This window comes from Ursus americanus, chromosome 7 (assembly GCF_024610735.1).
Source record: "Ursus americanus isolate L20-20 chromosome 7, mUrsAme1.1.p, whole genome shotgun sequence".
NCBI lineage: Eukaryota > Metazoa > Chordata > Mammalia > Carnivora > Ursidae > Ursus > Ursus americanus.
Window position 1 is genome coordinate 72,982,139 of NC_142133.1, and position 24,458 is coordinate 73,006,596.

The 24,458-nt window shown below is 38.9% G+C and overlaps 2 protein-coding genes across 2 annotated transcripts in view; one reads left to right on the plus strand and one right to left on the minus strand.

The window, feature by feature from the left end:
• GEN1 (GEN1 structure-specific endonuclease) overlaps positions 1-5,303 on the minus strand; it is a 31,974-nt gene extending 26,671 nt beyond the window's left edge. Inside the window, exon 1 of the mRNA XM_045807114.2 lies at positions 4,796-5,303. The gene's annotated coding sequence lies outside the window, so the exon portion shown is untranslated. The remainder of the gene's footprint in view (positions 1-4,795) is intronic.
• A 17-nt stretch (positions 5,304-5,320) lies between these two features.
• SMC6 (structural maintenance of chromosomes 6) overlaps positions 5,321-24,458 on the plus strand; it is a 68,176-nt gene continuing 49,038 nt past the window's right edge. The window contains exons 1-5 of the mRNA XM_087863848.1: positions 5,321-5,539; positions 13,146-13,288; positions 15,170-15,287; positions 16,907-17,012; positions 23,943-24,079. Coding sequence (XP_087719974.1) covers positions 13,151-13,288; positions 15,170-15,287; positions 16,907-17,012; positions 23,943-24,079 — 499 coding nt within the window. The 5' untranslated portion in view covers positions 5,321-5,539; positions 13,146-13,150. The remainder of the gene's footprint in view (positions 5,540-13,145; positions 13,289-15,169; positions 15,288-16,906; positions 17,013-23,942; positions 24,080-24,458) is intronic.

A 24,458-nucleotide genomic window follows, 5' to 3' on the forward strand; every position in this document is an offset into this window, starting at 1 on the left:
TTTAAAATGAAAACAGGTACAAAACAGGTTATATAGCAGGGATAACTGTAGTTTAAGTAGGGGAAGAAGAATTACTCTTCAAAGTATACTTTGTTTTTTAATAATCATATGCATATATTATTTTTCAAATTAAAAAAAGTTAAAAAAACGTAGTCCTATCTGTAAAAGGTTGACGAAATAAAACTAGAAATCTTCAGGTGGTTTACTTCTTGCTTAAATATTAAGAGACCAAATATGAATATAGTTCATGGGTCAACTTAAGAAGCAAGGTTCTGCAAATTTACGAGTACCTCATATCAAATCTGACTTGAGTATGGCATTTTTAGGGATGAGAGATTCGCATTTTCTTGTTTCCTTCAGATCATCTGGGAGCTAGTCATGTGGACTTAGGCAAGGCGCATTCTTTCCTCTGGCCTTTCCTGCTCATAGGTTCCTTCCTTCCGGTTTTATCTCTAATGCTTCATTACTTGAGTTGACTACACATATGTAAATAAATAATAATAAATGAAGATTGTCATCTAGTGCAGTATTGTTTATGATGGCACAGATGAACACATATGTATGTAAAGGACTGTAAGGCATATTATATTCCTTCTGAAGGCTGTAGAAAAAAAAATTAGAGATGTTGATGAGGTAGACTCTTGATTTTAAAAACTGTAGTCCTCTAAATATTTCAAGCACATTAGGAACATTTTGTAAAGACTTTAATGGAATATTATTCACCAGGGCAGCCAAGCCTGGGAAAAAATAAGCCTGGAACTGATTCTTTTAAAATTAAAATTCCACAGATTGGATCCCTTAAGCAAGATCAAGAGGGCTTTTAACTAAGTCCATAAATAATACTTTTTTTAAAGATTTCATTTATTTATTTGGGGGGGGGAGGGAACAGGAACAAGGGGAGGCAGAAGCAGAGGGAGAAGCAGACTCCCCGCTGAGTGGGGAGCCAGATGGGAGGTTCCATCCCAAGCCCCTGGGATCATGACCTGAACTGACGGCAGATGCTTAATCGACTGAGCCACCTAGGCGCCCCAATAATATTTTTACTATAACATGATTATTATACTTAAAACTTAATTCTTCATGCTATTTTATTTTCTTTTGTCAGAATAAACCTGGTTTAAAGAACGAGCATCCACAGTTATGTTATAGAACCACCAGCACTAGGAGTTGAATAGTTATCAGTAACGGCTACCTAGGACACTGATTTTGGCCATTCCTTTATTAAAATGTGAGAGAAGACTACAAAGTTATAACCACAGCTACTTAAAGAAAACTGTTATGAAGGATGTAGGCAAAAAGAAAAAAAGTAACAGAATCATCTCTTGGCTCCCAGAAAGCAAAGTTTGAGTTACTATCTCTGAGCTAAAGTTTTCTTCTCCACTTTTCCTGTTATGTGGGATTTTCTAGAAAACTGTCTCTTTCGTTGCCAATCATTTTGGTCACCGTATTTTAAAATCTATCTCAAAGCTTTTAAAAAACTTTGATACCTTACCCTACAGTCCCCATGTAGCTACTGAAATGGATTTCAAAAAGAGGAGAGTCTCTTTGTGCTCCCCAAGCACACACCTATAAAATAGTAATGCTTGACTCAGTTTTTTTCATTATCATGATAGAATTGCTGCTACTGTGAAATATACTTTTTCCCCCCTCACTTTTTTCTCTGACTAATAGGAATCAAGGGGACATTTTAATAGGAGCTAGCCTCTATGACATGCACCAATGAATCTTTTTTCTCTAACTTTACACGTTAATGAACTTCTATTAGATCTTCTTGAATTACAAGGCTTTATAAAGACTTCACTTCTTTTAACTCAAAAATAACAAATTAGAACTATGCCAAGCAACATATTAAAAGGATTGGGAGTGGGCATGAGAATTAGAAAGTGAGCAGAAAAAATTATAGGAAGAATATTTTTAGAGGCAGAGGCAGACAACACTGGAAAGGACATTATTGCTGAGTCTCCTTTGAAGACTCTATTTGAAGACAGTCTCCCAACTAGCCTCCCTGCTTCTACTTTTTACTACCCACCTCGCTTGCACAATCATTCTCCTCGTAGAAGCCAGAGTGATCCTGTTTAAAAACCTAAAACATATTAAAATCATCGTCTTCCTGTTTGTCACAGGTTAATTTACTTCTTCTTTTACGGTGCTATCTTATTGCCATTTATAAAACGCAAAAAAAATTATGTAAAATTAACTTGAGTGTTCTACATGTAATACATTACTTTAAAATACTCTTTTAGGATTATCTTCATTAGATCTATGATCTTAATGGGTTAAGTTTCAAATGCATGTTCCTTTTGAAAGTCACTCCTAAAAGCAGAATATATAAAGAATACCCCAATAGTCCAGAAAGGGCAAAATTATGTGAAAGGTATATTTTATTAAAAATAACACCATAACATGGTTTAAGAACGCAGTTAATCCTAAATGTCTATTCCCACGATCTATTGTTTTCCATTCCTTGCCACTTTCTTTGCCCCAGCGCTTCCTCTGAACATGAAGCTGCAACAGTAAGATTGTAAAAGCATATAAAGTTCCAAAAAGGGATAGAACGCAACAGCTTTTAAGATATTCAAGTACAACTACACTCAAAGATAGAACAGATGGTTTTTGAATGAGGTCATGATCAACCTGATGAGGTTACTTGAAAATAGCTCAGCATTAAGTAAAATTTAAATACAGCATATATCAAACTCACAACTATCTATAATTTTTTTCTTGCTTTTTTTTTTTAATAAGGTACAATTTGAAAAATTTGTGGTGTGGGATTTAGTGAGTCTCTACTCCTATCTTTTATAACGTAGTAATTTTACTGATATCTGATCATGCACCAAAGTGTATCACATATAAGAAGTCTCTTTAACATATTAACAATTCTTAAGAATTAATGTGTCACAAGAATACTTATATGAATCAACAAAGTCAGAACTCACAGTAAACTTTATAACCTATTAGTGTCTTCAGTTTATTTAGTTTACTGAAAAAGCACTAGACTTGGGATTGGAAATCTAGGATTTTGGTCTTGGATATAATACTGAAGCCATATGACCTTGGGAAGACATTTAACCCATCTACAAAATAAGAGGTACTAAACCAGATTGAACTATAAGATTCTGATATCCTTTGAATCTCATGACCAATTTTGGTAGCTTGTACTAAAATAAAGACAATCACTCTATTCTAGATACTATTGCTTGACTGAGAAAACATGAATTTCTGGTTTAAAGAAAGGGCTCAAGAATCCACTTCAGGTTAAAACAAAACAAATGCTTTGATGTAACCATATGGTGCCCATAAATCAATTTATGCTCCTAAAACTTCCTTAAAAGCTAATAAGCTTTTATTGGTTAATTATAAAACTGAATGAGGTGAGAAAAGCACAGAACCTTGCTAATTCCACTAATGAATCAAATTTTAAAGAACATAAGAAGAGGTCAATGGTTTGATTTATGCAAAAATACACATTTTATTAAACCAAGTTTTCCAATTTTATTTCAGTTTTAAGCAAAAACATTAGAAAAAAACTAACAATAAAGCAAGAAATATTTTAAATTTCCGAATTCCCATTTACAAGACTATGTTTTCATATAAAGATAGGTAAATGGTATACTTCGGTACAAGATTGGATTGTGTGGGATTTCCACATAATTTTACTAATTAATGCTGGTTTTTATTATTTCTTCAGTTTTATTTTCATATGAATTTAGCATAAACTCTGAAGCATAACATACGCCAGACTTAACTTATAGTTAAGTATTTATTAAATGCCTACTATGTACCAGGAACTCTAGATGCTAGATACAATAATGAGAGATAAAGCCCTGCATTTAAGGACTTTGGTAGGGCAAGTGAGACTAGAGATGAAAAGAGAATTACAATATGACAAGGACAGGCAGAGGTAACGTGAGCTATGGGAGTACACAGAATAAGTACCTTACCTAATATTGGTCATCAAGGAAGGCTTCCTAAAGGAAGGGACAACTGAGCAGAAACCACCCAACTGTTCTCCATTGTTTACCAACAAGGACCACTTAAGACTAGATGTTGTAGTGTTTTAGTCTACTTTGACCAGGACCTGCTTTTCATTGTGCCATGCCAAGGGCCATATATTTGATTATCTTTAGAAGCAAAAGGTGACTTTGATGGAAGGAATTCCATTACGGGAGCCCAGAAATTTGTCATCTATTTGGGGGTGAAGTGGGGTAGCGGTACGTGCCACTTTCCCCCCATCTACAAGGGAAGACTGCGGAATACAAGAAGTAGAATATTTGACTAGATCAACATAATCACTTGAAAGCTGTGTAAAGGCGCAAGAGGTGGGTTAATGTCTGGGTGAGAACAGCACTGAAAGCTACGCCAAGAAACTTAAAACTTTGTTAGTTCCCATATTTATTCAGGGGGGGTTACAGTATAGGCCAGCGCGGGGGAAAGACTGTAAATAACCACAATGCCTTAAGGGAACTGCTATCATGGAAGTATTTTCAGCACAACACTGAACAAGGAACACCCCAGTGTGACTACGCCCGCTTGGGCCTGGAACGGGGCGTGGGCGTTCGCCCTACAGTGTGCCCGGGAGGAGGACATCCAGGGACCATTGGCCTTGGCCGAGGAGGGCGAGCGCGGGGCGGCTGGGGGCCAAGCAAGCACGGCCGGATCGCGGCCAGAAGGCTCTCCCACCGTACTCCCAGCCGAGCCGCTGACCGGGGTTCGGAGGAGCGTCCCAACCCAGCCTTTCAAAGGAGCCAGAGGAAGGACGGGGCGGAGCCGCCTCTCCACGGTCCGCGGGACTTACCCGAACAACCCTTTCTCCTCGGGTTTGGAAGACGCCCCTCCGTCATTTATCAGTTTGGCCTGAATCCTAACTATTGCTGCCTCCAAGTTTACAAATTTTCTCTTCTAAAAAAACAATTTAATGGAAAGAAAAGATGAAGTCCTTTTTCCTTTTTCCCTAAGCAAAGACTAACTTTTGGGTTGCAGCACCCCGACCCGGAAAGTTGCGGGACGAACTTCTAATTCGGCGCCCACTCCCACGTGGCCCCGCCTCTTCCGGGAAGTAACCGTCCCCTGGCCGAGACCGCAGTCTCTCGCTGGGCTTTGCCGGGTCCCAGACGGTCGGCTGTACGCATGCTTGGAACTGTTGCCGGGGTAGTCCGAGTTCTCTCCCCTTTCACTTAGGCAAATCACCCGGTCCCGCACATTCCGCCGACGCCTAGCCCTGCGTGCCTACCAGCTTCCCCGTCGGCTGAGGGGCACTTCCGGCCCCTCCTCTTAGACTCTAGAGGCGCGAAAACTCCGAACCGCGCACGCGCCGGCTGAGCCCTGGCGGGAGGGGGGGGCGGGGCGCAGGCGCGGAGTGTCCGGCGGTGGGCGCCGGGGCAGCCAGCCTCTTCTTGCCTTCTCCCACCCGGGCGCGCGATTCCCCGCGGGCCAACGGCGGCCAGCCGAGGCCGAGACGCCCCAGGGTGTCCTTAGCGCCCCGCTGCACCGCGACAGCCGCGCCGATCGGGTTTCTTGGGGAGACTTGGACTTGTTCGAGGTAAGGTGAGGGCGCGCGCTGTCGCTCTCCCTTGCTCCGGATCCATCCCCGGTTGCTGCCCCTTTAGCCAGCGCCCTCCAGCCCACCTGGTGGCGGCTCGGTCACCGGAGCTGCGGCGGAGTTCGAGCGTATCCCCGCGGGCCCGACCTGGCCGGCCGGCCGGCGGGGATCTTCGGGCTGTCTGCGGGCGACACGGGTCTCCTGAACCGCGGGAAACTTGCCCGTCGCCGCTGGGCCCCTCCTCCGGCTTCGCCGGCGGGGCTGGCAAATCCGGCTCGGGCTGTGGGACCCGGCGCCCGGCCCGAAGCGGCCCTCGGCTTAGAGGAATAGCTTGAGGGGATGGGGTCTAGGGGGGAGGGTGGGCTCGGACATCAGGCTCTTACCAGCGAATCTGATACCTCACCAGCAGCAACTTAGTCTGTTTACAAGATGTATGCAAATAGCACTTAAACTGGATTTGTTGTTAAACCCCAGCGTCATGACAACGCAGATTGTATTATCTAAAAAAATTAAATTGTACTGTTTGGAGGTTTTATGATGGTATTTCTGTGCCCTCTTTTCTTGTGGAAATGAACTGGAGAGGAATCCTGTTTGGGAATTGCGGAACACAAGACTAGGATAGAGAAACGGCTGTGGGACCAATTAAGACTTGAGATAATACTGTGATAATTCCTGGAAAGAGCAACTATTTTGTGTGTAAACCCTGAAGGCAGAACTTTATGCGAGCGCTTATTACTCTGTGTATATTTCATGAGTAGGAGATTAAAAGGGCGTGTTTTAAGACAAACAATTCCGGAATGTATATTCAAAGGGGAAAAATGTCCAAACCCCCCAACTTTTAGATGACTGCTGTATAGTCTTTTAAAAATATTTAGTAGCAAAGAAAAAAAAAAATTCAGTAGCATATGCATTGGCCTGCAGGCATTAGGTAGTAGTTCCATGGGTGTGTGGGTGGAAGGGAACATATTAGAACTTCTACTTAGGTTTACTTTATCTCATTCTAGTACTGTGTGAAATACACAGAGTGATAATTTTATGTTGAAATGTGTACTCAAAATTTCTTTTTCTGAGTGGGTATGAGTACAGAAAATTTGGAGATCACTAGAATATTGCTTATAAAACATGTTTTTTTTGTAAGAGAACGAGTGTTGTGTGACCCAGAGCTTTTTGGTATCACCTTTTTAAGTTTTAGTTCTTATTCTGTAACTAGGGAAAAATAGCTGTAGTACCTAATCACAGGATTCCTAAATATGTGTGTGTGTGGTGGGAGGAGGATATTTATAGCCCTATCTCTTATCTGTAATAAATATAAAGCATTTAGTATTGAGCTTAGCAACAAAGTAAGTACAAATGATATATTAAAGTCGTTAAAGTGAGAATCGGGTTTTATTCCCCAAAGGTTATTTTACTGAGTGTCTAGATGTAGAATTTTATATAAACCTGCTTAAATCTTGATTTAACCATTTTTAGAACTAAGTTAGAAAAATTAATCAAAGCCGTACTTGACTTACTTTCAGGAATCAGTAAACAAGAAACTCAAAATTTTACCATAATGGTATGCATTATATTTAAGGCATAATTATATGTCGCAGTTCTATGTACACACACACTAGTAAGTCCAGGTGACTGAGGGTCAAGTATAGTCACTTCTATTAATGTTAGCGTTTTGATTCACTAGTTAATGAGATCCGTCTTTTCTCACTTAACCTACTTTCCCTGGTGACCGAATTCAAAATAATTTCTGTAGCTTTCTTAGCACCACTCCCAAACCCACCCATACTGCAGAGTATATTTTACTGCCTATTGACCTCTCCTTCTCAATATCCTAGGAACACTTCAAACTCGGTGTCTCTAAACAAAATACATGTATTATTTACCCCTTTTCTTTCCAAACATGCACTGTCTGCTTATTATGGCATTTAGCATTGTGCGAAGATTGTTTCTAAAAATGAAACACAAAATAAAATATTTTAAAGCCCGAAGTCTTAATTGGCTCAAATGGTAACATTAGAAAGACACATCACAATACAATCCTTTCTGTAGTTTTATACATAAACAAAAGATAGATAAGAAGACGAATAAATTAATAGCCAATTTCACTGCCTATAAACAAACTCAGTTGTTCATGCCTGGAGGAACCTGGGCATTGAATAGGTTTGACTTTGGGTTTTGACAAACCTGGGTTTAGATATGAGCTCTGCTAAGTTATAGCTGCACAAGCCTGGGCCAAATGTCTTCTTGAGTCTCAGTATCCCCTTTTGTAAAATAAGAACAGTACTTATAAAGGTGTTGAGGATTAAAGGAGATAAAGTGTTTATCTCAAAAGCTAAGCATGTAGTAAGTAGATATTTAACAAATGTTAATTCTACTCCCCCATTTCATCCATACTTTTAAATCTCTTAGTTTCTTCTGTTCCTTTCATCCCTGATATTGCCACTGCTACCATTCAGCACCCCCTCACCCTTAGTGGCTGGTCTCTTTTACCCCTATTCATACTCTCTGTTTTATCTGTCCTCCAGGTTGAGGCCACAGGGATGTTATTAAAACACAAATCTGAGTGTTCAAATTTTATTATCTGAAATGTGTTTAGTGCTTCTCAGTTTTGCTGATCTAGAATTGATAGATGGACTTATGAATTTTTCACTTTACTATTTATATTATTTATTATTATGCATCTTATGATTTTATGATATGTCCCAAGCAGTGTGCTTAATTAGTTCACTACATTAAAAATGAGATTGTTTAATGCAGAATTGAGTATGTCAGTGGTGGTGGGAGGGGCAAAATTGGAGGTGAGGTAAACAGTCCACAGCAGACTCAGATGTAGCAGCAATTTGCCTTTATTTTTTACCTTATTTTGTATTGATAATTTCCGTTCTGTTACATCTGTTCTCCCTGTTCTTAGTTCCTACTTGGATATTAATGGGAAGTATGAATTATTAGATGGCTCACAATAAAATTTAAAATTTAGGAATTTATAATCCTCTTGAAGTGTATTTGATCTATCAAATTTCCTATTCATTTACTTGCTGTAATGAGCTCTTGGTTATTGATTTTCCTTCTTGAACTTATTTTTTATCGATAGTTGCATATATGTTACTATTCTGCTGTGATTTGTTTCCTGTGAGGGAGAGATGTATTCCTTAATTTTGACTTTTTTATTGTAAATAAACAAATGAGCTTTATGGATGTATTGAAAATCCCAGAGGAGATTTTTTTTCCCTTTTGTATTTCAGAATATTAGAAGTATTTTTCTTTGCATCTATTTATGTCTCTTTAGCCTTTTGGAAACAATTTTACTGTTTTAACTTGTATCTAACTCTCAGGACATTCATATGTGTCTTTAAAAATCCATTGTCATTAAATTACAGAGTGATTCCTATTTTAAAAGGTAGGATCCTTCAGTGTCTGTCAGATGCATGTTACCGTGGCAACCTAATAGCAAACTGCAAATCCTAGGCCAAGCACAGCAAATAAAAAACATCGTCGTCATGTAGCACACCATCTTCTGTGTAGTACAGAATCTCACGTTCATTGTAAAAAGCTTAACCACATTTGTCTACATGCACCTCCCTCCCCCAGTTTTACTTGAAAAACTGCCATTTTTTCATGGTAAAATACTAAAATCAGTCAGCTGATGTCTGAGTGCTTGCTAACTGCAAGATCATTATTGGGCATTAATGAAAACAGTATCTAAAAAGGCATTTAGCGTGGGGAAAACCAAATGGTAATGTGTCCTCTTTGCTTTCCTACACTAAATAAATTACTGCTCAGTAATTGAGAAGGAAATAGAGAATGGGTGGGAGAGAAGAAGGTATTTTGGGGAAAATAAGGGCATGGTGGTATATATGAAACTAATATACGTTGACTCTTGTTAAATGGTTTGAGAAATAGGTTGGGTTTTCAAGTTTTGACTTGTTTAAGAGATTCAAAATTAACATTCAATTATTTGTTAAAAAAAAGATGTTGAATATTATGTAATTGTGATCACAATGCTAATATTGTCTCAGGCGTTTGTTTGGAGTAAATGTCTTTCAGATTTGATTTAATAAATACCTTTTAGATGGTATTTGTTTTATCATGATTAGGTTCTTCATAGCCTTTAGGATAGGATAAAGTCCAAGTTTTTAAATGTTGTTTACAACAGTTCTTAAACTTTAATGCACTTATGAATCTCCTGAGATCATGTTAAAAATGAAGATTCTGATTCATTTGGTTTAGGAAGGGGCCTGAGATTCTGGATATCTAATATGTTCCCAGGAGGTACAGATGCTTCTTGCTGGTCCTTGAACCATACTTTGAATATCAAGTCTATAAATCATTCCATGGTTGGCTTCTCTGCTGCTCTAACTTAATTGCTTGCTAGCTATGCCTTATAAGTTATGGCACTGTGTCATAGACTTGCTTATAGTATCCCCTGTATTAAGCAGTTTACAGTGTGTGGTCCAGGGATCTGTGAGACTCTCAAAGGGTCTACAAAGTCAAAACAGTTTTCATGATAACTGTCAGATGTTACTTTCCTTTTTCACTCTCATTCACTTATGAGCGAATGGGCTTTTCCAGAGGTTATGAGATGTGATGACGTCATTGCTCTGAGGACTGATAGAATGTATGCATGTGTGTTCTTTGTTTTAAAAGTTTCTTGGTTTTATTTATTTATTCATTTTCTAAAAAGATTATTTATTTATTTGACACAGAGAGAGAGGCAGCGAGAGAGGGAACACAAGGAGAAGGAGTGGTAGAAGGAGAAGCAGGGAGCTGGATAAGGGGCTGGGATCATGACCTGAGCTGAAGGCAAACGCTTAATGACTGAGCCACCCAGGCACCCCATAAAAATTTCTTGGTTTTAATTTACAGTATGGTAGATATTGATAGGTATAAACACAAAGCTCTTTGAAGTCCTGAGTACTTTTTAAGAGATCAGCTACAACATATGAGAATTGCTGCCCTATGCTATTAGGCTGTAGACACAAAGACTCAGGTCTAGAACTTTACCAGAGCTCTTTCCTTAGCCGCAGTGACTCCTGGGATCAGTGGGAATTTTGGTGTTTCACATGGTTTCCATGTACTGTTGCAGGGTGCTCTCTTTACCTCTCTGGGCAGCGGTAAAAGGTCTCATGTGACACTGTCCAACGGGAAATGGGAGTCAGTAGCACCCTATCACTGCCTGATCAGGGTAGACATCTAGGCTTCCTAGGTCGGCCCCACTGACACCATTATTATGGCTCCCTATTTGGCCTACATAGCCTTCTCTGACACTAGCCAGTTGGGATGTGGAGATGCCTCCTTATGGCCTTATAACGTGGAAGTCCAGGCTACCCACTTGACCTTTGCTAGGTATGTGTTGTTGGGGGAGTAGAAGGAGCATCATAGGTTTTTTTTTGTGATATTTGGCTGGGGTAGAGCAATTACTGTCCAGAAGTTTTCTGTCTAGTTAAGATGCCCTTTTTCTGGACTTTGACTAGAGAGAGCAAGCTTTCATTAGGCCTTTCCCCCCCTGCACCTGTTGGTGTTTCCCCAGTTGCTGTCTTCAAGTCTGGGGTATTTGAGGCAAAACAGAAACTCAGGAAACTCATCATGATGTCATGCCTTGTGTTCTAAGGTCCCTGGCCAATCTACCTCCTTCTCATTCAGAGTTGTCTTATGTTTGTTATATAGTTTTCCCTAGCGGGAGGAATAGAGAAAAGTGTATCTATTCCATTTTCCTGGCAGTGGAAGCCTTTGATTGCTCTTTTTAACTTGCACTTTGAGAGAAAGAATAAAAGATTGAACTCTAGACCTACTGCATATCCCTTATATTTGGTTGTATAAAACATATGAATAAACACTGTAATATTCCCATTAAAGAAAACCTAGATTTGATAAAGTAAAGATCTAATTTTTGGAGAAAGTATTTCAGAGTTTAATTAAGTAGAATTTGCATGAAGGAGTCATGACTATAGATGAGGATTTTATAAAACATAAGGTAATCTTGTGTAGTAAATGTAAGGCTTTACATTATCAATGTTTTGCAAAATAAAATTACAGAAAAATTGATTCAGGAGGATATAGTGAACCTGTAAAAACTGGTATACTAGAAAGAAATTTAAATGATTTCATAAAGTTAACTTTCAAGCAGTCTCCACTTTCTAATAGCTTTAATCCTGCTTCTTTCTCACTTTGAAAAAAACATGTAACGTCTCATGTGGTAGAAGTAATTTCAGAGCATTGAAAGGATGGGAAAACCACTCAATTCATTTAATGAGGCATGCATTGTCAAAATCACCAAGCTTGTCAAAAATAGTTCCCCAAAATACGCACAGATATTTCTGCAAGATTGGTTATGTCAATATAAGTTTGGAAAGCAGTGGATTAAAAAATTAAACACTGTGTACGGATGTCTCTTCCTCTCGCACCCTCCTTTTCTTGCTCACGTTCCTTCTCTAGAGGCCCCATTTGGGTTCCTGCACATCTCTTGGAACACCACTCCACTAGTCTCCCACCCTTCTGACACACATACACTAAGACTGGCTTTGTTGCCCTGTGTGCATATCATCACATAGGGCTGTCAAGGGCTGTCGTATCTAGTGAGGACTAACTGGAGTCCATCAGTCCAAAATCAAGAGATAGAAAACCTCAGTTACTCTCTTGCTGCCCAGGTACCTGGTGCAGACCTAGTTGTTATGGTATAGTACTTGAAGGACTTAAATGGGTCAAGACTAGAACTATTCTTCTTGTTCTTTCCTTGTACCTTAGACATTTTTGATTACCTGTATTGTGGATTTTTCTCTCCATATACTCAGCAAATAGTTATTAGGGACGTATCATTTTAAGTCTTAAATGTATTTTATGGAGAAAAATGAAAGCAACAAATAGTAGTCAGTAATATTTCATTTTAATCACAGAGTGTCAGCTTTAACTTGAGGTGCAGTTTTCATATGTTCAGAAAATCTTGTGCAATTTTAAATACATTAGTTTTCTGGGCATAAATTTCATAGTACATTGGTAAAAAAAATAGATAGCATGGACTATTTATTTAGGGAATAGTTAGGGAAACTAATAGTTTTATCTGAAAAATTGAATGATTGCTCTGGGATAATTTCAGAAGGCATTATGACATCTCTATTAACACATTTAGGAAACTAGAAACCACAGTTTCACAAATAAAATCTTTTTGTGAGTTTAAGAGTCAAAACATTCAGGTAGGCTTATAGCAATAAAATCTTGACCATGAATAACTCTGAAGTAAAATCAGCTGGTATAGCATATGCACTGATTTAAAAAGACAACAACATACATTTATTACCTTATACTTCTGCAGGTTAGAAGTCTGACATGACCCCCAGGGCTAAAATCAAGGTGGCAGTCAGGCTGTGTTTCTTTCTGGAGACTCGAGGGGAGAATCTGTTTCAAGCCTCTAGTAGCCACTTGTGTTTTTGGCTTCCGACCCCCTCCTCCTGTACAGATGATATTTTTACTTTTTGAAAAGTAAAGTAAAAATGAATGGACATAGTACTTAAAATTTAAGCTTTGTCTCATTTATATTTTGTTAAGTTTAATATATATGGAACAATCATATGGATGCCTATACTTAATTTATTTCATTGTTACTCTAATATATGTTCAGACCCGATGGCCAAAAGAAAGGAAGACAATTTCTTCTGTCCTGAAAATGCCAAAAGACCAAGACAGGAAGAGTTGGATGACTTTGACAAAGATGGTGATGAAGATGAATGTACAGTTTCTTTCACTAATGGTACCTCTACTTTGGTAAGTGCAAACTTGGGGGACTGGCATGGTTCTCATGTCTGTTTCATATGTCATATTCTTGATAATTCAATGTAAGGAGAGGCAGTATGATTTAAAAAAAAAACTAAGGTAAAATAATATGACTACTTTTGATGTTTATGTTAATTATTAGAAACAATTGGTAAAGAAAACAGTAAAAAAAAAGAGCTTGTTCTTTGGAATGATCAATACATTTGACAAACCTCTAATAAGGCCGACAAAGGGAAGAAAAGGAAGAAGGCACAAATTACCAATAACAAGAACAAAACTGTAGCATCAACCCTCCAGGCTTCAAAAGGACAATAAGGACCATGACATGACATGCCTTTCGGTATCATTTGTTATTGGGGAAGTGCAAATTAAGACTGCAATGAGATGTTACTACACACCCATCAGAATGACTGAAATTAAAAACAACAGTGACAAGTTCAAATGCTGGCAAGGATGTAGAGAAACTGGATCATTCATAGATTGCTATGGGAATGTAAAATGATACAGTCACTCTGAAAAATAGTTTGGCTGTTCTTTTTTTTTTTTAATTCAACATGCAACAACCTACCATATAACCCAGCATTTGTCCCAGAGAAATGGAGATGTGCCTTCACACAAAAATCTATATATGAATATATATAGCAGCTTTATTTATAATAGCCAAAAACTGAAACGACCCAGATGTCATTCAGTGAGTGAACGGTTCAACACTGTGGTACATTCATACCATGAAATACTACTTAGCAATGAACTCCTGATGTAGGCAACAATAGACATTTCTGTAACATTTGTGAAGTGACAGTGTTCTAGAAATGGAGAACAGATTAGTGGACCAGGGGTTAAGGTGGGGGTAGATTGGGTGGGGTATGCCTTGGCTATAAAAGGGCAACATGAGGGATTCTTGTGGTGATGGAAATGTTCTGTATCTTGACTGGATCAATATCAGTATCCCTTTTGTGATATTGTACTGCAATTTTTAAGATGTACCACGGGCAGAAACCAAGTGAAGAATTCACGGGATCCCTCTATTATTTCTTACAACTCCATCTACAATTAGATCAAAATAAAAATTTATTTTAAAAAGTTTTCAACCATAATTTCCAATATTCTGCTTAGACAAGGAGTAAATGTTTCTGCTTTTTAATAAGATAGCACCCAGAAGAAGAAAAACCAGGAGTTTTTAAAGACATTGTTCAAAAAGATTAAAAAATTTTACTGTACCGGTGGTTCTCAACCAAGGGGGGATTTTGCACCCTCCCCTCAGGGGTGGGGAGAATTTAACAATGTCTGCATATATTTTTGGTTGTCACAACTTGGGGTTAGATGTGTGCTACTAGCATCTAGTGGGTAGAAGGTAGGGATGTTGTTAAAATTCTCAAAATGCATCCCTCCAACAAAAAATTGTCTAACTTAGAACATTAGTATTGTCCTATTAAGAAACTATGTGATACAATTATTAGATCCTGGGATGCATGGGTGGCTCAGTCAGTTAAGCGTCTGCCTTCTGCTTCAGTCATGATCCCAGAGTCCTGGGATCGAGTCCCACATAGGGCTCCTTGCTCATCGGGGAGCCTGCTTCTCCTTCTGTCTGCTGCTCCCCCTGCTTGTGCTCTCTCTCTGACAAATAAATAAATAAAATCTTTTTAAAAAAAATTATTGGATCCTTTTAAGAACTTTAGAATGAGTGGTTACTCATAGAAGTTCCCATTTAATTTCATCTTACTCATTGAAGTTAAGGTTATTCACTTACTATAACTTTTTTCATTAGTAACAGTGCTGAACTTTCTTCAAATGCTTAGATGATTATAATGAGTTTATTAGACAGATTAATTGTTTTCTCTCTCCCTCTCTTTTTTTTGTTGTTGTTAATAGACCGCAGCAGAAGTTGGAATAATTGAGAGTATTCAGCTAAAAAACTTTATGTGTCATTCGATGCTTGGACCCTTTAAATTTGGTTCTAATGTCAACTTTGTTGTTGGCAACAACGGAAGTAAGTGCTTTTGTCCTCCTTCTTACTTGACTTTGAGCAGTACTTTACAGTTAGAATGCATTAACATTTTTAAAATAAGGGACTGTGAATGCTAGATCCATATGTTCCGGATCTAGAATGTTAGATCCATAACATGTGGTCATATTGGTGAGAATCTCGAATGCCATGATAAAGATTTTGGTGTTTTATTCAAAAGTCAGTGGAGAGCCAATTAAAGTTTATGAGTAAGGGATGACATGGTCAAGATTTGTGAAAAAAACTGGCCACGTTGTAGAGAAGGGATTAGAATGGGACAGACACAGGGTTTAGAAAGACGTGTTAGGAAGCTTTGTGATGGATCAGCCGGGCCTGAGCTGTTGACAGCTTGATTGAGCCAGTACATGGAGAGGAGGCTTGTCAGAGTCTACAGCTTGTGGTAGTGCTAGAAAGGACTGTAGGTGAGCGCAGCTCCATGTTCTATTTAGTGTTTAGTCGTTGTTCTTTGTTTCCCCTGCTCTATATTCAGTCAAGAGGAAAATGTTTTCAGAAGGAGAGAATGGACAGAGGGATTGGTGCTACTGGGAGGTCCCATAGGACAAGAAATAAGGAAAGACTGGTGGGTTCTGTAATTAGGTCTTTTTTTTTTTTGCTTTTAATTTTGAAACTGTGATCTTATTAATAAAGCCGAGTGAAGAAGAAATAATGCAAATAATGGAGGCAATGAATTTGGAAATGAAGCAGAGATTTAGAGACTCAAAAGGCATTCCAGGAGCTAAATCAGGTTAACCAGTGGTATATATCGGTTAATTTAAGGTATATCGTGGAAAATGATGGGCTAATAAGAGTTGGTTGAATTGGTTGATTGTGGAGTTCAGAAAATGATTACATATTCTGGGTAATTGTTTAGATTTTGAAATTTCAGCTTGTGATATTTTATATCTGTTAGCATAAAAAGAAGTGTACTTTTCAGAAAGCTAGCAAATGAATAATATTCAAATTAGGAATAATAATTGTCAAAATATTACATAGAAACATTCATCTGTATGACTGATGATTTTTTCATATTTAAGTTCATTCATTCATTTGTTAAATACCAGAGTGCCTGTTATGGGTCGCTATTGGAGATACAGCATTTAATAAAACAAACAACATCCCTGTCCCTATGGAGCTTGCTTGCATTTAAGCGTTGTTAAAAATAGTTTCTGACTTCTCTGAATTTACGAAAAAAGTAAATTATGCCTAAATTAGAATGTAATAAAAATTAGATGAATCAAGTATACATGTGTAATTAGAAAGATAGGCTCATTTTTAATAGGCTGATGGACCCAAGATTAAACAATTGAGAGTTGTAGGTTGGAAAGATATCAACCATTTTTTTCCATTTCCTTATTAGTGGCAAAAATTTGATTCCTGAAATGTACTAATTTTTTTCTAATAGCAGCAGCTAAATATCTCATGATAGGTACAACTTTTTTTAAGTTCACTGAAAGAAAATGATAATTGAAGTGTAGCACTTCATTTCAGGGTTAGAACTAATTTACATTTTCATTCAGAAATCTTTTTACATCAAATGGTAGGAGTCAGCCTTTTCCTTTCTCTCTCTTTAATGAATGTGATTTCTTTAACACCTGTCTCTTTAGGTGGGAAGAGCGCCGTACTCACAGCTCTCATCGTTGGCCTTGGAGGAAAAGCTGTTGCTACTAATAGAGGCTCTTCTTTAAAAGGTTTTGTGAAAGATGGACAGAAGTAAGTGTTTGCTTTCTACATGTATTTTTCAATTCTTTAGTAAGAAGCAGCTGCTATAGATTCCCAGTTCATATAAACATGATAGGAAATGAATTGGCTTCCCAGAACTAGATAGAACAGAACAGTCCTCTTTTTCCATTCCTTTCTCTTACTCCCTGTTGCCAGCATGGCCCACTGTTGCCTGTTACTCTCTCCAGACAGAAAGCTTGTGTAAAGTATTACCATGTGCCTGCCCACTTACACTCTTATTTCTGTTACCTTTTTGGAGGAAAGAACTAGCAGTGATAAATCTATGTATTTCTGCTTAAGGGAATATTTATAAACAATGGACTTTCCTGGCTCTTGACCCAAACTTCACGAAGTCCATGTTGGTATGATACAGGCGAAAGCAGAGTCAGTGACCAGCCAAGCGTTCCTGTACAAAATTTCTGCCTCCAGTCCCTAAGAATTCCAAAAAAGTATTCTGCTTTCTGTCTTTGATTTTGTTTACTCAGGTGGTTTGCCAGTAAGTTTGATTTGAGGACCACAGCCACACATCTATTTGTGGTCCATCTTTACCCTTGCATCCCCCATGCCCAGGACCTCTGGAACTTTGATAATTAACAGTGATCTTTTTCCGTATAATAGACTTTCCTTCTGCTCAGTGTCATATCCATTTCACTTCTTCAATTTTGTTACTAAAAAACAGAATGGGGATGGGATGTGAACCAGGATTGCAGTTTTCTCTTGTATCTCTCAGAAAACCGTAGGAGTCTTAACCCTAAGCCAGGGTTCCAAGTGGAATCAGAAGAAGGGGTGAAGATACACAGAAAATAATTTCCCATGCTGTATGGCCTTGGAAAAGAACGATTTGGTAACAATTCTCCAGCATATTTTCCTTCTCTCCTTATCTTATTTGGGTCCCAGCCCAGCAAAGTCTTCTCCCCTCCATAGTCCCCAACCAAATGGTATCTGAAGTCAAAAATTAATTATTTCAATATTTTTAATGGCCCCTGCTCTATTTCAATTCATTATACTTAACTATACATTTCTTAGTTGTCCAAACAATCACCTGGTCTACCTAGCCAGGGGACACATTGATCTTTCAAATAGGCGCTTCAGGAAAAAAAATAATTCTTTTTTCTGCACCACTGAATGTTTTATGTCTCAATTAAATATTTTTTGGGTTTTTGCCATTTGGGAAGTATCTGGACCAAAGCAGAAACTTCTTCCTCAGACTTGTCCTCAGAATATCATTTTAAAAAAGAAAGAAAAAAGGCCAGCTCACACAAATCACAAGTTTCAAGGATACAGCAGCCTGTAGATAGGAATATTAATATATTTTAAACAGTTAGTAACAGTTAAAAGCTTTTCCTGAGCTCGGTCTCCTTTTTACTGACCTTATCTGAAAAAGTAGGTTAAAAACCGCTTTTTCAAACCCATTACTATTCCTCTAGTCAACCCCTTCTTCATTTAAAGTGTTCAATATCTATGAATTGCATGGGGCACCTGGGTGGCTCAGTCGGTTGAGGGTCTGACTCTTGATTTCGGCTCAGGTCATGATCTCAGGGTTGTGGGATCCAGCCTCACAGCGGGCTCCACATTCAGTGGGGATTCCAGTTCTCTCCCTGTCCCCTGCCCCTTCCCCCCCCACCCCACTCAAGAGTGTGTGCGCTCTCTCTCAAATAATTAAGTCATTTAAAAATAAAGCATTCGGTATCTATGAATTTCTTCTTATTTTATAGTCGCTGGTTCTGTCATCACTTTTTTACAGAATCAGCTCATGGAGCTTTTCAGTTCTAGTCTTAGTTGATTCTGTATCTAAAATCATGGCTGTCCCACTGTGCCTGAGAAGGTCTGTTGGTCTGGCTCAGGTTCGAGAGAGTCCTCAGGACTGTTTCCTTTCACCCATGCCAAACATTACACTCCCCATTGATGGCACCAGGGCTCTCGGCTGCCTTTGTTGGGGGGTTCAGCTCTCCATAGCAATGCTTGTCCAGCGAAGTTCAGAGAAGCCAGAGAACTGTGCCCTGAGACACTTTACCTGGGGGTCAGTCCCCTATCAGCCACCAACCCTTTATAGTGGTGCAGGGACAGTGAACGAATTTGCTTAATACAGCTCTTCCCATGGAAACCTCTCTCAGTGATCCAAGGTCTCATGCCCCTTGCTGTTCAGGTTCTTCTTGCACATGTCTGGTTCACTATTCCCTCCCTCGGCCTTCCTAATACTAGCCCTGGTGGCGTTGGGATCTTTGCACCAGTCTCGTTTTTGACATCAGCTGTGGCATTGGGAGTGGATTATGGAAGGACAAAAACTCATACTCCTACTCTACGTTTCTGATTTATTTGGTCAAGGCTACAGAACTTCCTGCAGATGAGGTGGCTACTCGGAAACAGAGCAGATGAATCATATTTTTACATGGCTTTTTCCTTGTTCTTTTCTCCGGTTGGTCTGTTGATGCCAGATACCTCTGTGTAGATAGATTTTTCCAGAGTGGAGAAAGAAGCCACGTTCTTTCTGTGGCACTGCTTGTTTGTGTTGTCATTCTGAAAGAACTCCCATCTCTAGTCTCTTCAGTTAAGGGTCTCCTGTGTTTACAGACATTGGGCTCCATGGCTCTTGACCGAAATTCAGGATAGCTACATCAGTATGGTGAGGAGACAGCAGTTAGTGCCAACAGAGTTGTCCGTGTCTCCTTGTACAGGTGTTTTGAGCAGTTATTATGGAGCTTTTCTCGTAAGTCTTAGTTTTTTGAAAAACTTGGTTTTCTTTATTCAGATCCTATCACAACAGGTTACCAGTGCCTCCAAAGTTCTCAAAATACTAAAGGTAGCTATCAAATGCAAGGAGTAGCTAGTAATGAAAATAATAAAGTAGATGTTTGCTGTAGATAAAGAGAGATGTTTAATAATTCAGAGAGGAGGGGCGCCTGGGTGGCACAGCGGTTGGGCGTCTGCCTTTGGCTCAGGGCGTGATCCCGGCGTTATGGGATCGAGCCCCACATCAGGCTCCTATGCTATGGGCCTGCTTCTTCCTCTCCCACTCCCCCTGCTTGTGTTCCCTCTCTCGCTGGCTGTCTCTATCTCTGTCAAATAAATAAATAAATAAATAAATAAATAAATAAATAAATAAAATCTTTAAAAAAAATAATAATTCAGAGAGGAAATATAGTCACTTTTTAAAAATTTTCTATTTAAATTCACTTTAATTAACATATAGTTTCTGATTAGTTTCATAGGTAGAATTTAAAGATTCATCATTGCATATAACACCCAGTGTTCATTCCTTCAAGTATCCTCCTTAATGTCCATCACCCAGTTACCCTATCCCCCCACCCACCGCCCCTCCAGCAACCCTGTCTGTTTCTATCATTAAGAGTCTGTTATGGTTGTTTCCCTCTCTATTTCCATCTTATTTTATTTTCCCTTCCCCTATGTTTATCTGTTTTGTTTCTTAAATTCCACATATGAGTGAAATCATACAATGTTTATCTTCCTTTGACTTATTTTGGTTAGCATAATACCCTCTAGTTCCATCCACGCCATTGCAAATGGCAAGATTTCATTCTCTTTGATGGCTGAGTAATATTCCAATGCATATATACACCACATCTTCTTTATCCATTCATCTATTGATGGACATCTGGGCTGTTTCCGTATTTTGGCTATTATGGACATTGCTGCTGTAAACTTTGAGGGTGTAAGTGCCCCTTCAAATCACTGTGTTTGTATCCTTTGGATACATACCTAGTAGTGCAGTTGTTGGGCTGTAGGATGTCTATTTTTCACTTTTTGAGGAACCTCTGTACTGTTTTCCAGAGGGGCTGCACCAACTTGCATTCCCACCAACAGTGTAAGACAGTCCCCTCTTTCTCTGCATCCTCGCCAACATCTGTTTCCTGAGTTGTTAATTTTAGCCATTCTTACTGGTGTCAGGTGGTATCCCATTGTGGTTTTGATTTGTATTTCCCTGATGTCAAGTAATATTGAGCGTGTTTTCATGTGTCTGTTGGCCATTTGTATGTCTTCTTTGGAGAAATGTCTGTTCATGTCTTCTACCCATTTCTTGGCTGGATTTTTTGTTTTTTGGGTATTGAGTTTGACAAGTTATTTGTAGATTTTGGATACTAGTGCTTTATCTGATAAGACATTTGCAGATATCTTCTCCCATTCTGTAGGTTGCCTTTTGTCGGCTGTTTCCTTTGCTGTGCAAAAGCTTTTTTATCTTGATGAAGTCCCAGTAGTTCATTTTTGCTTTTGTTTTTCTGTAGTCACTTTATTTTTAAATGTTTTCATGAGGTGCATTCACTTAATACTGGGTAATCATACTAGTTAGTGAAATAAAATAATTTTTGCTCCATGTAGTAGGCCAGCTGCCTTTCCCCTATTATACTTTAGTTAATGGTTTTCAGCCTTGACTATTCATTAGAATCAACTCAGGAGCTTTTAAAAATCCTATTAATTACAATTTTTCAGGAGCATGTCTGTCCTAATTGTGTACTTCTGATTTAAACACACACCCCCCAGCTTAGGGTAGTTTAGAAAAGGAGGTTTATTTATTTATTTATTTAAAGATTTTATTTATTTATTTGACAGAGATAGAGACAGCCAGCGAGAGAGGGAGCACAAGCAGGGGGAGTGGGAGAGGAAGAAGCAGGCTCATAGTGGAGGAGCCTGACGTGGGGCTCGATCCCATAACGCTGGGATCACACCCTGAGCCGAAGGCAGACGCTTAACCGCTGTGCCACCCAGGCACCCCAGAAAAGGAGGTTTATTTTAAAGACTCAGAGATATGTATCTTAGAACCTGCAGGGAGAAAGTACAATTGAGTCTCAAGTGACTGGAACTGAGAGACCTCAGAACCCAGTATTATCTGCCTCTGGGCCTTTCTTTTTTGTGTCTCTGCCTTTCTTTCTGTGTCTTTGTCTCTAGGCCTCTGTCTGCCTCTCCCTTTTAGATCCATGCTGCAACCCTTCTGCTGTACCAGCCTCCCTCACCCCCTCACGTAATGGGCTGGGCTGTGTTGTGCTCCCTTCCCTCCATCTCCTTAGGACAAGTCTGTGGGTTTGTGAATGTGTGTGTCCCCCCCCCCCCCCCGCCCCCGGAGTATGTGTTCTCTTCCTTGTAACTTAGCCAAGTCCTTGTTACTCTGTGTCTTCGTGCGTGCAGTCATTGACCTCTTACTGCCTTAGTCTGTAAGGAGTTGCTCTTGTGTTCTCTGTGTCTCTGATTTGCTGCCAGTGTCTGTGGGTGTGTGTCTTTCTGGTTGTCTTGGTAGTTTCCCCGGTAGTTTCTCCATTGTGTGCTCTTGCTGCTCTCTGGAGTCTCTCATCAGGGGGTAATGTCCCAAACTCGTTTCTCTGGTCCCCAGAGGCCTCAAGGAATCACCAGATCTTGACTTGGTTGTGCCTTCGTTTGGATTTGTTGATAAAACTTTTCACTGTGAAGAAATACAGATTTATGGAAGTGTTGCAAAGATAGTATAGTTTCTTTTATACCCTTCATCTAATTTTCCTTAATGCTGACATCTTAAGTAATGAAGGTAGTACTTTTATCAAAGCTATGCAGTTCACGTTCGTACCATATAACTGATGAAACTGTAGACCTTATTTGGATTTTACCAGTTCTTCTTAATTTGAATCTTTAAAGAAGAGGCTCTGTTTCAGTTAGTGTCAGATTTCTCTATTTAGCTCAATCCCTAGGGGACAGGGTGGGGACTGATGGGTGCTAAGCCTTGTCTTTCTGCTTGACACTCCCCGGAGAAGAGGGTGAGGGAGCAGGAGTGGATGAAACCCTTCAGCCTGCCTACTGTAATACCAGCTTACAGTAAAGTTTATCTTGAGTATGTTTTTCTGCAATTCCTGCAAATGGGAGTAATTTGGGAATATGATTACAAATTCAGGAAAACAAGTACTATTAAAGATTTCATTTAATTACCAATTAAAGTAGTTTCACATTAAAGGACTTTAGCATTTTGGCAGATGTTCATATGAACCAGAAAAAAAAAATTTGTTTAAGGAAATTTTAATGTATTTAGTAATGTACTTCATTGACATTGTTTTTCTGCTAAGTCTTATTTTAACAGAAGTTAAAGTAGAAAAATAAAGATTGATATTTTTTCCTATAATATATTAAAATATGCATGGCTATAAATTCTTTAAACTTCTTTGAAACTTTAAAAATAATTTTTCCGTAATACTGATTAAACTTCAATAATTTTTGAGCTTTAGTTTACATTTCTTGATATCAAATACTTTCAGTTTTTTATTGCCAAGTATTTGAAAGATTAAAGTTGCTTCTTTTGATTCTGATGCTCTTAGAAAGTGTTATTACTTCACCGTAATTGTTAATCATTCTTAAAGGTATACTGTCAACATGATGCTTTATTATGTAATTTAAGAGTAGTCAGGCGGTATAGTATTACACATTGCTTATAGGAAAATGTATAACTTATCTACATGATTTGAAACAACCAAACTTAAACAGTTTTAGGGTGCCCGGGTGGCTCAGTTGATTAAGTGTCTGACTTCGGCTCATGTGATCTCAGGGTCCTGGAATCGAGCCTCATGTCAGACTCCCTGTTCACTGGGCACTGGGGAGTCTGCTTGTCCCTCTCCCTCTCTCTGCTCCTCCCCCAACTCGTGCTCTCACTGTCTCTCTCAAATAAATAAATAAAATCTTTTAAAAAATGGTTTTTATGTGAATGTGGTATTTCTGTTACAGATAGGATAGCCAATGTTTTTATAACCCTTATTCTCAACTTTATTTTTTTTGTTAAGGGTGTTACCTTCAACATTATTCTGTAGTAGCCTGTCAGCCATCAATGGCTGGTGTAAAGCTACTTTTCAAATGAATTAGGCAAATTACTTCGGAGCTTTTGAAAATTATAGTAACCTAGTATTGAAATTGCACTGTACCTGCCTGTGACTTAGCTTAACCGTCTTGCTTTAGCTCAGCAGATATCTCAATAACATTAAGGAACAGAGGAGATGATGCCTATAGAGCGAATGTGTACGGCAACTCCATAGTCGTGCAGCAACACATCAGCCTGGATGGAAGTCGGTCTTACAAACTAAAAAGTGAAACAGGTTTGTTACGAATGTCTTTTCATTTCATATAAAATATTAGTAATTATTCAGTTAAACAGAGCAAAGTGATTGCTCAGGTATTCATTGACAGGGCACTTCTTCCCAGTCTCTTGAAACCTCTTTCTTGTCATGTGTAGGGTCGGCTGCATGTATGTACATACACGTGATTGTGTACGGACACATACACACAGTTGTTTTACCCCAGGACATCATACAGCAGGACCACGAGTATCAGAGTCTGGGTCCACTTGAAATAGGCTGTGCCGCCTTGTTCTCACCTGCAGACCTCCTTCCACCCCTGTAGTTTTTATCACATGTGGAAGGGGGGTGAGCCAAAGGTGGAATAGGACATGAAGGAAGAAGAGGCGAAGACATAGAT